A 16,995-nucleotide genomic window follows, 5' to 3' on the forward strand; every position below is an offset into this window, starting at 1 on the left:
GCATTATCAGCCAACAAATGAAAAAGCCACAGTTAAACCAAACAAGAAAAGAGGCCATAGTTTCTATAGATCACATCAATATACAAGGATACAAGGATGTTCGCCCGTTAATCATTTACAAATTTTCAACAGCAACGAGAGAAAGCACCATGTCAGGAATATTTCCGGATATAGAAGCATATAACATTGCGAGTTTACTCATAAGCAAAAGTTCCACCGCCCGGGGGTGGGGGGAACTGGCACAGTTACACCGCATAACAAGGTCTTTGTTAAACTCCCAGTATGAGGAACAACTCAGGCATTCAACAGTCAAGATTTCTTCACAGCTAAAAAATCCTAATGGCGGAAAGTTTTCACTGCCTGATCAATTCTTCGTCGGCAGAGAGGACAACTGGTCAGGTGCAAGGAGCATGTTGTACAACAGCACATATGACCACACCTGATGATAAAAATAAATGAATAAGCCATGTTCTAAATTTAAGAAGTAATAAATTAGACTGCCTATTGTATCAAATACTGAAAAGGCAGTTCTTACGGCACAAAAACCGCATTATACTCATGCTCAAGGCATATCACACATAAATCTGGCATCAGCCTCTTGCTCCCATCTGACACATTATCATCTTTTTCGTTCGAACCTGGGAGAAAAAAAGTTCAGCCTTTCATTTCAGTACATTTTCGGGCATAAATTGCATACAACATTGTAACGAGGACACTCATCAATATACCTTCATTATCTTCCCCAGATCTTTTAGCAGCTGCAGCAAGAACCCTGCACGGACAGGAATTTCATTATCTATTTGTCTCAGACAGACAGAAGAAACAATGGAAGAAACAGAGTTGAATAAATTGGGCTTTTACCCAAAACAATAAACCTCTTTGGAACAGGCGGCCTATTTTTATGAGTGCAAAATCAATACATGCTGTTTTCCTTTACAATACTACATATGCAGCGACTTCCACGAGCAATCAATTTCCAAATAAACAGACAAACTTAGGCGAAACTTACCTTCTCTGCAATTCCCAACGGCGCCTTCTTTCCAAGATGTATTGGATAGAATGCTTAGCAACCAAATAAACACCAAACACGGTCAAACCCAAAGATGCGTATTTGTACCACCTGGTAAAAAGATCTATATTAATTAGACCTCAGAAAAAGCACACCATTAAGAGGCACATGAGTGACATGTCAATACACATTCAGGCTTTCATATAAACAACCTTGCCCATTTCCCAAGGTTTGCAATAAGCTGATCAATGGTTTTGGGAGAGACATAAAATGGCCCTTTGTGAGGTCGTTGAATCCGGATGGTACCAATGTCATCTTTGACAGCCTGATATAAATTTGAAATAATAAGTGAGTATACAAATGAGTACACCGACATCATAACATTTCAATGCACACAATCAAAGAACTGGCTGCAAATACAAGGGCGATTTGTTTATTAAACAACAGGTTAAAGCTGTTTTACACGAGTGCAAGTTCTTCTAAGACACAAGGCTCAGTCTCGGAAAACATCAAGGTGTTTGGATTACATACATGCATAACTTAAGTACATTTTGGTACCATACTAAACTAAAAACGCTTGTAGAAGCAGTAAATCTATAATGTAAACTGTGTCTATTATCTGAATATCAATTGTAATTTGTTGGCTTTAAGCTATTTCTATATGAAAGGATACAGTATCATATTAAACTACAACATACCTCACCAACAACACTCAAAGACGTGCCTGTTGGAAGTACTCTCTCAATTCGTTTGACACCAAGCATCTGAGACAAAATAACTATCATATTAGTTGAACCCACTTAGTTTTGCCAGATATAATTACTAAACAAGACAAACCTTGAGGCCTTGAAGATAATCTAATGTCCCACGTACGAGGGACCGCCCTGACTCTTCAAATACCTCACTTGCGACCGGCAACACAAAGCCTGTGGCACCTCGAGCTCCCACCACATGCACACGACCACTTCCATCATCCTGATAAAAAGAACAAGGAACCACGATCATATCCTAATACTCAACTTTCAACTCCAAGTGAACTGAAAATAATATTTACTCAATCAAACACAAGAATGGACATGTGGAAGTCTCAGAAGACCACACCACGAATACGCCATTGTTGCATACTCTCATGTGAAGGAGAGAGAGAGAGAGAGCACAAATACTCACCAAGTACCAGGGGACTTCTTTACTCATTGAAAGCATCAAAGCAGAATCCTGTATCCATGAACCAGCATCATTGTGTTTCAAAAAGTGTTGTTCTGCCTGAAGAAGATCAACAAGATAGTTAATTACCAATTACGAAAGAAAACAAAAACATGACTGATGAAAGCATATATTGTTTAGAGTTATGACTTGTGTACCGTTTCCTCCACAACTACACCTCGTAAACCAGTGAACTCACAGGTGATGGGGGTTTCAGAGCTAACTCTCCCCGAAATTGCAACCACCAATGGTAATATGCACTCGGAATCCAACAATTTTGCTGAAAAGTGAGAGAAGACAAAAATTCTTACTTAGGAAACAAAGCCAAGCAGACTAACGGCATCGATCACTAGCAGATAAATCTTTTCCCAGGCAGATGTTCGACAAGAAAATGCATTTAAAAGGCAATGGCTTTCAAAAAAGGCGCCAAAAAAGAAAATAAAAAACCAAAAACCGGTCTTTCAATTTCAGAAAAAGGGGCATACCCAATTCCTTCAACTGATTAATCCGAGTGGCCGATTTAAGAATTTCCGCATCCCTGTGAAATCACAAAACACCAAAGAAGTTACCCTCAACAAATATAATCTCTCCAAGAACTTATAAATACAAAAGACAAGGTGCTTCATAACTTCAAAGCGTGTAATTAATGGTCACTAAGCTCTTATTAAAACAAAGCTGATCCAATTTTAAAAATGGAGCATACACTGACCTGCCACTGCTCCTGCCAAGAAGGTAAAGAGCAGCTGCACTCAAACAACAACTTAATCCACCCCAAGGCAGCATCTTTTACAACCCTCCACAAGTAAAACCCTAATTCCAAACCATCGAGCTATTTCTCTCCGTCATAGTTATGTAATACTGGTGGGATCAAAGTTTACAATAAACGGATTCATAAAGAAAGAAAATGATACGCGAAAAATTGATGCTTTATGAAAAAGCTGAAGAAGAAAAATAGAGAAGGACGTCGGAATTAGGGATTTCGGGATTGGGAGGGGAAAACGAAAAGAGAAATTCTAGGGAAATAGGAAACCGCGAAGAAAGGGTTCTCGAATCTTTCTGTTTGCTTCCCGGGAAACTTAAAAAGGAAAAGTTGGGAAGGGAAATTAGGGAGAGGGAATTAGATACGAGAAGTGTTGGCAAGGGCGGAGGGAGGTGAAGGGACGAGAGAGAGAGAGAGAGACATAGACAGAGCGACAGAGCTTTCGGTTTGGGCGTTTGCTAAGATCCTACCCATCACTCACGTGGATTGGGGTTGGGGATAGAAATGGTGTGCAATGCAAAGATGGGAATTGTTTTTATTTAACTTTTTTTTTCCGACAGAAAAAAAAGGAAATTTTTTTTAAATGTTGACGTATTTTCATTGCAATCGAATGAAATAAAAATAGGAGCTTCACTAAAACACCTAAAATGAGGGTTGAAATTATAAAAAAATTCAAGCATTATTTAAACATATAAACACACTCAAAATCCATCATTACACACACTCAAAACTCATTTATAAACACACCCAAAAAGTTGACTTTGAGGTTGATTTTGGGTGTGTTTCTATGTTTAAATAGTGTTTGGATTTTTTTATAAATACATGTCTAGGATTTGGTTTATTTATAAATTTGTAAATAAAAAAAGGGATAGCGTATAGCCGCGCGGCTATACTATTTATTCCGACAAAACGGGAGGCAAATAGTATGGCCGCGCGACTATACTTTTTAGCAATAAAATTTAAAAGGGACGCCGTATAGCCGAGCGGCTATACTATTAATAAATAAAATTAGAGTATGGCCGTTCGGCTATACAATTTAATAAATAAATTTAAAATATCTACAGAGTACAGCCGACCGGCTATACTATTTATTTAAACAATTAAAAAAGGACTGAGTATAGTCGGCCCGCTATGGGAAAAAAAGGAGACAATATAGCCGTGCGGCGATACTATTTATTTAAAAAAATATTAAAATGAACGGGTATAGCCGCTCGGTTATACTACTATTATTATTATTATTATTATTTTTTTATAAATACATGTCTAGGATTGGGTTTATTTATAAATTTGTAATTAAAAAAAAAAGGGATAGAGTATAGCCGCCCGGCTATACTATTTATTCTGACAAAACGGGAGACAAATAATATAGCCGCGCGACTATACTATTTAGCAATAAAATTTAAAAGGGACAGAGTATAGCCGGGCGGCTATACTATTAGTAAATGGTATAGCCACCGGCTATACTATTTTAAAAATAAAATTAGAGTATAGCCGTCCAGCTATACAATTCAATAAATAAATTTAAAATATCTGCAGAGTACAGCCGACCGGCTATACAATTTATTTAAACAATTAAAAAGGGCCAGAGTGTATGGGGAAAAAAGGAGAGAGTATAGCCGTGCGGCGATACTATTTATTTAAAAAATATTAAAATGACAGAGTATAGCCGTCCGGCTATACTATTATTATTATTATTATTATTATTTTATAAATACATGTCTAGGATTGGGTTTATTTATAAATTTGAAAAATTGATAGAGTTTAGCCGCGCGGCTAAACTATTTATTCTGACAAAACGGGAGACAAGTAGTATAGCCGCTCGACTATACTATTTAGCAATAAAATTTAAAAGAATACAGAGTATAGCCGGTCGGCTATACTATTAAATGGTATAGCCGCAGGCTATACTATTTTAAAAATAAAATTAGAGTATAGCCGTCCAGCTATACAATTCAATAAATAAATTTAAAATATCTGCAGAGTACAGCCGACCGGCTATACAATTTATTTAAACAATTAAAAAGGGCCAGAGTGTATGGGGAAAAAAGGAGAGAGTATAGCCGTGCGGCGATACTATTTATTTAAAAAATATTAAAATGACAGAGTATAGCCGTCCGGCTATACTATTATTATTATTATTATTATTATTTTATAAATACATGTCTAGGATTGGGTTTATTTATAAATTTGAAAAATTGATAGAGTTTAGCCGCGCGGCTAAACTATTTATTCTGACAAAACGGGAGACAAGTAGTATAGCCGCTCGACTATACTATTTAGCAATAAAATTTAAAAGAATACAGAGTATAGCCGGTCGGCTATACTATTAAATGGTATAGCCGCAGGCTATACTATTTTAAAAATAAAATTAGAGTATAGCCGTGCGGCTATACAATTCAATAAATAAATTTAAAATATCTGCAGAGTACAGCCGACCGGCTATACAATTTATTTAAACAGAAAAAAGGAGAGAGTATAGCCGTGCGGCGATACTATTTATTTAAAAAATATTAAAATGACAGTGTATAGCCGTGCGGCTATACTATTATTATTATTATTTTTTTATAAATACATGTCTAGGATTGGGTTTATTTATAAATTTGTAAATAAAAAAAAGGGGATAGAGTTTAGCCGCGCGGCGATACTATTTATTCTGACAAAACGGGAGACAAATAGTATAGCCGCTCGACTATACTATTTAGCAATAAAATTTAAAAGGGACAGAGTATAGCCGTTCGGCTATACGGTTAAGTGGTATAGCCGCCGGCTATACTATTTTAAAAATAAAATTAGAGAATAGCCGTCCGGCTATACAATTTAATAAATAAATTTAAAATATCTGCACAGTACAGCCGACCGGCTATACTATTTATGTAAAAAATTAAAAAGGGCTAGAGTATAGCCGGCCCGCTATGGGGAAAAAGGAGAGAGTATAGCCGTTCGGCGATACTATTTATTTAAAAAATATTAAAATGACAGAGTATAGCCGTTCGGCTATACTATTATTATTATTATTATTATTGTTATTATTATTTTTTTTTTTAAAGAATGGAGAAAGTATAGCCGAAGAAGATAAATCGAGAAGGACGTCGGAATTGGGGATTTCGGGATTGAGTGAGGGGAAAACGAAAGCGGAACTGGTGTCTTGTCTCTAACTCAGACAGGCCATAATATCTCATATCAATTTACAATGATACAATAAGGATTTCTAGCCGTTAAGCATTTACAAATCTCAATAGTGAATCCAGAAAAGCACCGTGTACTGAAGTTGCCACATCCAGAATTCTTCATCTACTAGAGCAGAGAACCTCAAATTTGAAGCAGAATCTCAAGGGCGGAAAGTCCTCACCACCTGCACAATTCGTTGCCGGCAAAGGGGACACTTCCTCAGGTTCAAGCATCAACTTGTACAACAGCACATATAAGTTAACCACACCTGGAAAAATAAATGGTTCAGACGTGTGCTGACTTAACAAAGGAATAGATGAGACGCTTTATTGTAACAAATGAGGGAAAGGCAGTTCTTACGGGAGAAAAACAACACTATACTCCTGCTCAAGGCATATCACACATGAATTGGTACCATTTGATGCATCAACAGCCCCTTCGTCTGAACCTAGGAGACAAAAAGTTCAAGACTCTTAGTACATTTAGGAAAATATAGTATATGGAAAATAACAGTGTGGTTGGGACGCTCCGCAATATACCTTCATCATCTTCCCCAGGTCTTACAGAAGCTGCAGCAACAGCCCTGCATAGGCAGGAATTTCATTTTCTATTGGTCTCAACAGACAGAAGAAAAGACGATGGAAAAAACACACATGTAGAGTTAAATAAGTTGGGCTTCTATCCAAAAATACACCTCTATGGCACAGGTGTGACATATTTTCATGAGAAACAACATCAACATATGATGTTTGTCCTTTGCAGATCATATAAGCAGCATTTTTACTCGCAGTTAGTTTCTCAATAAACGTAACTTGGGCAAAAAACTTACCTGGTCAGGCTTCTCTGCAATTCAAAGCGGCGCTGTCTTTCCATGATGTATTCATTAAATTCCATGGCAATCAAAGTAAGACCGATGAAAGCCAAACCAAAAGATGCATATTTGAGAAACCTGGTAAAGAAATCTATATTAATTAGACTTTAGATAAAGCACACATAAAAAAGCACATGAGCAGTGCAGAGGTATAAACACACACACGCACACACACACAACACTAGCACACACATTTCTATATGCATTCAGACATTCATATTAACAACCTTCCCCAGTTCCTATGGCTTGCAATGAGCTCGTCAATGGATTTGGGAGAGACATAAAATGGCCCATCGTGGGGTTTTTGAATTCGAATGGTACCAACGGCATCTTTGACAACCTGAAGATGAACTTGAAAGATTGAAGGATTAGTATATAATTAAGTAGACTAACATCATAACATTTAAATGTGCAAAAAAATCTCCATTAGTGAACTTCCTACTAATAAATGGGGCATGTCTATGAAACTATAAGTTAAAGCTGTTTATTGTGTATACTATGAAACTACAAGTTAAAGCCTTTTATTGTGTATACCATACCAAGTTCTTCTAAGCAAAAAAGGCTCATCCTTGGAAAACATTAATGTGGTTGGAGTACATACATGCGCATCATCCACAACATCCATCCAACTTAATTATGTAAAGTTTGGTAGCATATTAAACTGATATGCTGTAATTCGATAATTTAAAGTCATATATATATATATATATATATATATACACACACATGCACATTGAATTATCTGAATACTAGTAGTTGATTATTAGCTTCAGAGCGTAGTTGTATGAAATGAAGGTGCTTCAAAACCTTGGGATATGAATTACTTGCAGCATCACATTGAATTACAACATACCTCGCCAACAACACTCAAAGAAGTACCAACTGGAAGTACCCACTTAGTTCGTTTGACTCCAAGTACCTAAGACAAAATAGTGAAAAATTTAGTTGAACCGATAAGTTTTGTCAGATATATAGATTACTAAACAAGGCAAACCTTGAGGCCTGGGCGGTAATCTATTGTCTCACATTTGAGGCATCTCCTTGACTGTTCAAATACCCCACTTGAAGCCGGAAGGTTAAAGCCTGAGGCACCTTGAGCTCCCACCGCATTCACACGACCAGTCCCATCATCTTGGTATAAAAAACCAAGGAACCACCATCATATCACGTTACTCAACGTTCAACCAAGTGCACCCAAAACTAATATTTACTTAATCAAGCACAACAATGAACATGTGGAATTCTCTAAGAAGACCACACCCCAAATACACCATGGTTGCGTACTGATACTCTCATGAGACACAGAGAAAGAGAGCACGGCCACTCACCAAATACCAGGGGACAAATACCAGGGGACTTCTTTGCACGTTGAAAGCATAAAATCAGAACCCGATCTCCAATCACCATCCACGTTGCGTTTCAAAAACTTTTGTTCTGCCTAAAGAATATATCAAGAAGATTGCAATTAGAAAAAATAAAAATAAAAATAACCTCAAAAGAAAGAATCCCATACTATATATGGCATCTAGAGTTGTGATTTGTAAGCATTGCTCCACAATTACACCTCGTAAACCACCAAACTCACAGTTTATGGGGGTTTCAGAGCAAACTCTCCCTGAAATTCCAACCACCAAGGGCACATGCTCAGCATCCAACAATTTTGCTGAAACATGAAAGAAGACATTGTTATTTTGGAAACAAATCCAAGCAGATTAACAGCATCACTAGCAAATAAATCTTTTCCCAGCAGATGTTTCATATGAAAATGCGTTTAAAAGGCAAAGCAGTGCGCTGCCAGGACTAAAAACTTTACTCTCTAACATTTGTGATGAGTTCCATGTATACTCACAACCGTTTCAATCTCATCATCACATTGCTTCTTTTCTCATACACGTTTATCAAAATTACAAATTGTAAATCGAACTCAAATGGAATTTCAAGAACAACTAAGAATTTCTACACGTTTATGGAAAAGACAGGAATTCTCCAACAGTCTTTCAGAAAAGGCGCCAAACTAGAAAAATCGATAAAAACTTTTCAAGAAAGGCACATACCCAATTCGCTCAACTGGTCAATCCGAGGCACCGCTTTAAGAATATCTGCATCCCTGTAAAATCACAAAAACACCAAACAAGTTTAATTTCTTTCTACAATAACTTCAAATTAATCGTTAATAATGGAGCATGAACAGACCTGCTGTGGCTCCATCCAAGAAGGAAAATAGCAACTGCACCCAGGCAACACAATAACCAGTTCCAATCTCGCATCTTCAACTCTCTGCCTCTCCGAAGAAGAAAACAAATTCTTTTTTTCTTTTTTTCTTTTTGTTATTCAACTAAATTCCTTTCATAACAAGAAGTCTAGTTATGTAGAAGAACTTTCCACTTAAGAAGTAAGAAAGCTTACGAATGAAGGAAACCAAAATTAGTACGAGGGCAAAAAAATCCTTATTTAAAATAATTTAAATTCCTAAAATCCTCATTCCCAACGGACACGTGTATTTTTAAAGTTATGTGCGACGTCATCAGTTCTAATCGGAATTTTATCGAACAGCTTGCGGGCAGTAGAAATTCTTCTGCACGGCACGCGTTTGTAGGGCAAGAAGTGACATTGAATTTTCTGCATCAATCCTTTTCTTGAACGCCAGGTTTGAACATTTTTATCTTACATTTTAAAAATTGATAAACGTTAATTATACTGTAAAATAAATCAGTGAGAGAAAGAGGAATTTACTCAGACCACTTTCAACCTCAAAACGAATGGTGCCGTTACACTAAAAAGTTATAGAAGTTGCAAATTTACATTCATAAGCAGAAAGTTGAGGGCCATTGCAAAGTAGCAGAAGCTGGCAAGGAAAGACATATACGTTAGTTTGGAGTTCAGAGAAAGCACACATGGAGGAAGAGATGCACATGACACAAGCAGCAGCAAACGAAAAAACGTCGCAAACATACACACACACGCTACAACATGTTTGTATGCATTCAGGGATTCATACAACCAACCTTGCCCAAATCCTACTGTCTCCAGTGAGCTGATCAATGGTATGGGGAGAGACATAAAATGGTCCTCCATCCGGTGCCCGAATCGAAATGGTAGCATTGCCATCTTTGACAGCCTGAACAAGAATCATAAAATGGGGGCATTTCAATGTCATAAACATCATAACATTTCAATATCAACAAAAGCTCCATCTAAGAACTTGGTGCAAATAAAATGGGGGAATTCTATGAAACTACAACCTAGTAAAGAGTTTATAGTTTCATACTAAGTTTATCCAAGGATCACCAACAACACTTAAAGAAGTACCAACTGGAAGTACACGCTCAATTCTTTTGACTCCAAGGACCTAAGGCAAAATATCCAAGCCATCATATTACTTGAAGAACCAATGAAGTTTTGTATGTATATAAAGATCACTAATAAAGTAAGCCAAATCTTGCGGTCTTTCTACCCTTTTGTTATGGAAGGAAGGTTTTCGAGATCAGCTACTGTCTCAATTCCAGGCCAGCTTTTCTTTGATCCTTTAAATACTGCATTTTCAGCAGGGCAGTAAAAGCCGCTGGCACTTTGAGCTCCCACCAAATGAACACACCATGGTTGAGAGAGAGAGAGAGAGAGTAAATTCTCACCAAATACCGTGGGACTTCTTGTGTGGTAGAATTCAAGAGTTTATGAGTCTTCTGCATTTGGGTGAATTTTAACCCGCGCGGCTATACTATATGTTTAAAAAAAAATAAAACAAAAAAAATCCGGTACGGCCGTTCGGCTATACTATTTACAAAAAACAGAAAACCCCGCCAACGATTAGGTACTCACGTGTCAAAGTCAGTATAGCCGTGCGGCTATACTATTTTTGGAAACATTAACACCGAGTATAGCCGCTCGGCTGTACTATTTTTACAGATAAAAAATGTATAGCCGGTCGGCTGGGCAGAGTATAGCCGACCGGCTCTACGATGTATTTTTCAAAAAGAAAAAAGGCCCAGTATAGCCGTTCGGCTATACGATTTTAGAGTGTACTCGGTCGGCTAGCGTTAATAATAAAAAGACGGTATAGCCGAACGGCTATACTAGCTTTTTTAACGAGTGAAGAGTATAACCGCACGGCTATACTATTATTTAAAAAAATGACAAATTATAGCCGTTCGGCTAATTATTAAATAAAAATAAAAAAAAACCCGGCGAATAGCGCCAAGGAATACATGTATTATATAGAAATTTCCCCGAAATGCAACCATCAATCTATTGTCAGATTTCAACAATGGCTCTGAACAGTAAAACGAGATTTAAAAAATATATATGATATAGGAATTTCAAGAGTTTCTACTGGAAAAAAGAAACAGTGCATACCCAAACCCTTGAACTCCGTAAACAGTGCATACTGAGCTTTGCTGAACAAAACGCTTGAATCTTTTGAAGGGAGACGATTAACATAAAGCTGGAGCATAAACTGACCTGTCACAGAAGCACCTCCCAACAAACAAAATAGTATACCTCCAAACATCTTCTTCTACCATGAGGCCTTTTGTTTACAAGTTATGACCATTTTACACTGAGTTAGACCCCGTTAGCAGTTGGTGCCACTTTTGTTTTAAGTAATAGATGAACTTCGGTATCTTGTTTTAATTGGTAAATGGTCATACATGAATTAAGCATAATATAATACCATAATAATATTCATAATTTTACACAAAATTTCCATCAAGTGACCATTTCCAATCTTGGGAAGACCCATTAAGGTATAGAGACAGTTTTATTTATTTATTTAAACACAAGCAATAGTCTAAATTACAACTCGATGGAGGTTTCTCACACACACTACTCAAGTGCCATTAGAGTTCGAACTTGAGACCACTTATTTACAAGTCAATGCATTTTTCTACTCGGCTAGACCACGTTGGTATAGAGACTTGAGTTTTAGAAAATGGAAAATGTAGCTTGCCATTGCTGACTTCAGAGACTTGTTACATTGTTTTTAGTTTTACTAATACAACTGAGGAGTTGGATCCCATGAGAAAATTTGCATTCAATATTGGAAGATGTCAAGTGTATGTGTTTGTGTGTGAGCAAAGTCAAATTGAGAATATAAAGAGACAATTTAAGGCCTTCAAATTCTTCTAAAAGTATAATCCATTACAATCATCGACATATATTCCTCTTCTCTGCAATTTCTCAACGAGGCCGTGTGGTCAGAACATGCAAACCAATATCGGCAACACCAAGCAAAGTGAGAACGACAGATCCACCATAGAAAACCCTGGTGATTAAAGACATGTATATTATTAGTTTAGCCTTCAGAGAAAGCACACATGAAGAAAGACACATGTTTGTAAATTGTATCTTGCATCGCCCCTCTGCCCTTCAGTGATCTGATCAATGGTTCTTGGAGAGACATAAAATGGTCCTCCTCCGGCTGGTCTCTGAATGTAAATAGTACCATTGCCATCTTTGACAGCCTGAACAAGAATTGTACAATGGGGGCATTTCCATGTCAACAAAAGCTCCATCAGATAACATTTTGTGGATAAAATGGGGCAATATTGAGGGACGAGGATTTTAACATGGGGCCTCAACTACAACTTAATAAAGCCGTTTATAGTTCCACACTAGATTCTTCCAAGGATCAAGGTAATTTTTAGGTTTTAAGTCTCTATTTGTATGTCAAAGGGTATGAAGTACTTGCAGCATCATATTAAACAACATACCTCACCAATAACACTCAAAGAAGTACCAATTGGAAGCACCCGCTCAATTCGTTTGACTCCAAGGACCTAAGACAAAATAGAGCCAAGCCATCACATTACTTGAACCCAATGGAGTTTTGTATGCATATAAAGATTACTAGTAAAGGAAGGCCAACCTGGCGGTCCTCCTTCCCTTTTGTTATGCACGGAAGGTTTTCGAGATCATGTAATGTCTCAACTCCATGCCAGCTCCTTGATGGTTCAAAAACTGCATATCGATGTGTGCAGTAAAAGCCTTCTGCACTTCGAGCTCCCACCACATTCACACGAAAAGTCTCATCATCCTTATATAACAAAATCAAGGAACCACCATGTCCTGTTAAGTCAAATTTCAGCTCCAAGTGAAGCAGATATAAAATTTCTTCAATCCAGCACAAAAAGGAACACACCATATAGTTGCATAGTCTTGTGTGAGAGAATGAGGCAGAGAGAGAGAACAATTTCTCATCAAATACCATGGAACTTCTTTTGTGATAGAAGGCATGAATTTATAATCCTTCATCCATTCATCATCCTTGATGCGTTTGAGAAAATATTGTTCTTCCTATAAAAAGATGTCAACAAGATTGTTGATTATCAATTACAACCCCCAACCCAAAAAAAAACCCACCACTAAAGAAAGCATCCAAATTTGTATAAGTTGTTTAGAGTTATGATTTGTATACCCTTTGCTCCACAACTACACCTTGTAAACCACTAATTTCACAGTTCATGGGAGTTATGATTTGTATTCCATGCTTAGGCATCTTGTACTCTCTATGAAGAGAAACAAATTCGTTCTTTTCTATTATTCAACTGATGCTCTTTTACATAACAACAAGTCATTTTATAGTGGAATTTAAATAAATTAAAAAAAACTCATGAAATAAATAAAGTTGAAACAAGGTAAAGAAAGGAATAAAAGAGTAAACTTGATGACCAAGAAATATATATATTCATATTTAGGCAAGCACTTGGGTTCTGTTCTGCATTAACACCCCTCCCTTTGTGTCAAGTTTCAAGAACAGAACGAGGCAAGCACTTGATTATGTATAATGAATGTACAGATCATACATTACATGTTACACAAATTTTCATTTCATCAGTAAGTGATGAGGGATTTAAACTTCGACCATTTCCAATGTTGAAAAGAGAATTATTCGTTACACCACGAGTTATTTCGTCATGCTTCCTCACACATTCATCCCATTAATCTAACTAGAGCCCATAGCTATAGGGAGAGAGTTTCAGAAAGTGGAAAATGTAGCTTGCCACCATTGCTGAGTCAATAATATTGGAAGATTGCAAGTGCCTCTGAGTAATTTCCTGTCAATATCTGGTTTGACACATACTGATTTGAAGCTTGAGTATAATGGTTGCCGTCCCAATTCACGTACTCTTCTGGATTAGCGCATGGTGTTGCAGTGACCAAAGTCCCAATTCACATACTGATATATATATATATATATATATATATATGAGTATTGCCGCTCGGCTATACTATTTATTAAAACAAGTTAAAACAAATTAAAACTAAAAAAACCCAGTACGGCCGGACGGCTGTACTATTTTTTTATAAAATGAAAAAAATTCTCGTATCGCCGAGCGGCTATACTATTTTAAGAAACATTAATAAACCGAGTATAGCCGACCGGCTATAGTATTTGTAGGGGTATAGCTGGGCGGCTATACTGTTTATTAAAAAAAATTAAAGAAACCCGTAACGCCGGCCGGCTATACTGTATTTTTTAAAAATTTTAAAACTCTAGTATAGCCGCGCGGCTATACGTTTATGAAAAAACAAACGAGGACCCGCCCAGGGATTAGGGGCCAGCGTGTAAAACCGCGTATAGCCGTTCGGCTATACTATTTTAAAAAATACAAATTTATAAATAAACCCAATCCTAGACATGTATTTATAAAAAAACCCAAGCACTATTTAAACATAGAAACACACCCAAAGTCAACTTTTTTGGTGTGTTTATAAATGGGTTTTTTGAGTGTGTGTAATGATGGGTTTTGGGTGTGTTTATATGTTTAAATAATGCTTGAGTTTTTTTATAATTTCAACCCCTATTTTGGGTGTTTTAGTGAAACTCTCTTTAAAAAATTAGGTAAAACAAGTTTAGCCGACCGGCTATACGATTTTTAAAAAAATTTAGGGGAAAACGAGTCATATTTAGGCAAGCACTTGGTTCTGTTCTACATTAACACCCCTCCCTTTGTATCAAGTTTCAAGAACGGAATGAGGCAAACACTTGATCATGTATAAATCATACATTACAGGTTACACAAATTTTCATTTCATCAATAAGTGACGAGGGAATTAAACTTCGACGAGTTTCAGTATTAAAAAGATAAATATTCGTTACACCAAGAATTATTTCGTCATGCCTCCTCACACATTAATTCATCCCATTAAGCTAACTACAGCCCATGGATATATAGAGACAGAGTTTCAGAAAATGGAACACGTAGCCTGCCATTGCTGACTTTTGAGACTTGTTTTATTGTTTCTGAGAAAATTTGCATTCAATATTGGAAGATGTCAAGTGTCTCTGAGAAATTTCCAGTCAATATCTGGGTTGACACATACTGATTTGCAGCTCGAGTATAATGGCTGCCGTCCCAATTCACATATTCTTCTGGATTATTGCATGGTGTTGCAGTGACCAAAGTCCCATTGAGATTCTTGGTTTCTCCACAGTTAATCCGATTATCAAAATTTAATGGCAGACCACCATATCCACAGCAAGCTGCTATGCCTTGTTTGAATCCTGAAAGCCAATAATTAACATTCTTGGATATTATTAATCTTGAGATCCAAGAAACCCAATTTAAATTAATTAGGAAAGCTATCTTACCATATTGAGCATAGTTTGTGATGAGGTCCAACTTTATTTTGTAGATGTTGATGTAAGTAACATTGGCTTCTGGGAATTTTCTCTGAAACTTGAAACAAAGATCATGCAGTTGGGCATTGAAAGCAGTAGCAGCACGGTTGTGGGAAGCAACGCATCCAAATTGGTCAAGCTGTGATGGGTTTTTCCCAAATGTTGCAATAATTCTTGGTAGGCATCCCAGTGGACCTGTGTTGTGAATCCAAAAATTCCTAGCCCCCTGATTGTATAGTTTCTGCAAAAGAAAACAAAAGTTATTAACTGTCTCAAATTAAGATTCTGAAGTATGAAAAATGGCAGACAGAACCTGAATTCCGGTCTCGAATTCGGTCATAATAGATGGGATTAAAGCAACTACTTGGTCTTCTGATTTTAAAGAAAATGCACCATCAAGATCATTCTGTCCCACATCGAATGTGTAAAGGCCCTGCTTGAAATTATCTTCGAAAGGGAGGACATTTTGAAGCTTCTTGTCTAAATCCCACACCAGTCACCAAAACTCTCATCAGTAAATTCCACATGATCAACAAGCCAATTCTTACCACAGTATATAATCAGTACCTTTAGATAGTAACTCAAGAGCTTTTGCCTTGAATCTGCCAAATTGAGCAACCTGAATTCCAAAGGAGAAGGGGCTTATTGAGGCTGCACTGGCTGGAAGAACAGTAGACCCTCCTGTTGCAAAATTACATCCAGTTTGGAAGCTTGGTGCACCAACAGAATCCAAGTATGGATTCAGAAATGGTAGGTCCATTTCATTCACTGCAGCATATATTAATGCAAATAAAGTAAAATTGTAACATGTCAAACATGTCTATGTAAACCAAATCTATATACATGTACATGTAAGAACAGAAATATATATACTTATGTAATCAATGATCAAATAGCCATTGCAGAAACGTTTAATAGGAAAAGCAATTCCTGCATTGAGGCCTCCGGTGTCTGAATTCGAATCGCCGAAGTTAAAGACAGCCGGATAACTGAGATTGGCGGGGCTGGTTGTAGGCAAGAATGCAGCCAATGAGGCTAGTAATTGAAGGGCAAGGACTTTCAGAGCCATGGTTAAAAAGGATGATTTTTATTGAAGATGGATGGTTAAGGTCATTAGAGGTGAAACAATCTTTAATATATATAGGTGCTTAAGGTTAAGGTGGCAGGCCGGAACTTGAAAACAAAAGTTTGGTAAGATATAGGTGTCTTGTAAGCTGAAATAGCCACGTAGGGATGCAAATGCGATGAAGTGCCTTAAGTACGAATGCAAAGGTCTGAAAAATATACAGGGCAAATTGTGGGTAACTTGTCTTGCTTTCTGACACTTAGCCCTCTACTACAAGCCTCAACTTTGAGATGATCCA

The 16,995-nt window shown here is 37.0% G+C and overlaps 3 protein-coding genes and 1 pseudogene across 4 annotated transcripts; all 4 read right to left on the reverse strand.

Annotated features, from left to right (window-relative positions):
- Positions 1–32: 32 nt before the first annotated feature.
- On the reverse strand, positions 33–3,481 carry LOC103333804 (E3 ubiquitin-protein ligase SP1-like). Its single transcript, XM_008236696.2, has 11 exons — positions 2,922–3,481; positions 2,698–2,750; positions 2,371–2,492; positions 2,177–2,272; positions 1,847–1,984; positions 1,708–1,773; positions 1,222–1,334; positions 1,010–1,120; positions 729–772; positions 536–638; positions 33–439 (listed from the first exon to the last, which is right to left on the reverse strand). The coding sequence occupies exons 1-11, from the start codon at positions 2,993–2,995 to the stop codon at positions 337–339; spliced, it is 1,023 nt and encodes a 340-aa protein (XP_008234918.1). The 5' UTR covers positions 2,996–3,481; the 3' UTR covers positions 33–336.
- A 2,619-nt stretch (positions 3,482–6,100) lies between these two features.
- LOC103333932 (E3 ubiquitin-protein ligase SP1-like) lies at positions 6,101–10,668 on the reverse strand (annotated as a pseudogene). The gene is made up of 14 exons (XR_016127653.1): positions 10,466–10,668; positions 10,280–10,360; positions 10,017–10,129; positions 9,205–9,856; positions 9,066–9,118; positions 8,556–8,674; positions 8,347–8,449; positions 8,006–8,142; positions 7,865–7,930; positions 7,239–7,351; positions 6,970–7,089; positions 6,680–6,723; positions 6,501–6,588; positions 6,101–6,408 (listed from the first exon to the last, which is right to left on the reverse strand). The product of XR_016127653.1 is annotated as an E3 ubiquitin-protein ligase SP1-like (transcript).
- On the reverse strand, positions 10,004–13,504 carry LOC148916015 (E3 ubiquitin-protein ligase SP1-like). The gene is made up of 8 exons (XM_089055037.1): positions 13,424–13,504; positions 13,208–13,302; positions 12,875–13,043; positions 12,720–12,785; positions 12,353–12,470; positions 12,211–12,269; positions 10,280–10,360; positions 10,004–10,129 (listed from the first exon to the last, which is right to left on the reverse strand). Exons 1-8 carry the CDS (start codon positions 13,502–13,504, stop codon positions 10,004–10,006), a joined length of 795 nt encoding a protein of 264 aa, XP_088911163.1.
- Positions 13,505–14,983: 1,479 nt separating this feature from the next.
- Positions 14,984–16,743, reverse strand: LOC103333931 (GDSL esterase/lipase At1g54790-like). The gene is made up of 5 exons (XM_008236846.2): positions 16,505–16,743; positions 16,199–16,399; positions 15,945–16,111; positions 15,602–15,872; positions 14,984–15,514 (listed from the first exon to the last, which is right to left on the reverse strand). The coding sequence occupies exons 1-5, from the start codon at positions 16,698–16,700 to the stop codon at positions 15,270–15,272; spliced, it is 1,080 nt and encodes a 359-aa protein (XP_008235068.1). The 5' UTR covers positions 16,701–16,743; the 3' UTR covers positions 14,984–15,269.
- Positions 16,744–16,995: the final 252 nt, after the last annotated feature.

Source organism: Prunus mume, linkage group LG6 (genome assembly GCF_029339155.1).
Source record: "Prunus mume cultivar Tortuosa linkage group LG6, ASM2933915v1, whole genome shotgun sequence".
NCBI lineage: Eukaryota > Viridiplantae > Streptophyta > Magnoliopsida > Rosales > Rosaceae > Prunus > Prunus mume.

Bases quoted from the DNA above. Each gene is read 5' to 3' on its own strand.
- LOC103333931 (XM_008236846.2), bottom strand. From the start codon at position 16,700: ATGGCTCTGAAAGTCCTTGCCCTTCAATTACTAGCCTCATTGGCTGCA. The intron at 16,400-16,504 runs GTATATATATTT...TATATGCTGCAG, and splicing joins TTTGATCATTGATTACATAA to TGAATGAAATGGACCTACCA. The intron at 15,873-15,944 runs GTTCTGTCTGCC...TTTCTTTTGCAG, and splicing joins AATTCGAGACCGGAATTCAG to AAACTATACAATCAGGGGGC.
- LOC148916015 (XM_089055037.1), bottom strand. From the start codon at position 13,504: ATGCCTAAGCATGGAATACAAATCATAACTCCCATGAACTGTGAAATT. The intron at 13,044-13,207 runs GATGAGAAATTG...TTTGTTATATAA, and splicing joins AAAGAAGTTCCATGGTATTT to GGATGATGAGACTTTTCGTG. The intron at 12,786-12,874 runs GTTGGCCTTCCT...ATTTTGTCTTAG, and splicing joins AAGGGAAGGAGGACCGCCAG to GTCCTTGGAGTCAAACGAAT.
- LOC103333804 (XM_008236696.2), bottom strand. From the start codon at position 2,995: ATGCTGCCTTGGGGTGGATTAAGTTGTTGTTTGAGTGCAGCTGCTCTT. The intron at 2,751-2,921 runs GTCAGTGTATGC...GTGATTTCACAG, and splicing joins CTTGGCAGGAGCAGTGGCAG to GGATGCGGAAATTCTTAAAT. The intron at 2,273-2,370 runs GTACACAAGTCA...GATCTTCTTCAG, and splicing joins GTGTAGTTGTGGAGGAAACG to GCAGAACAACACTTTTTGAA.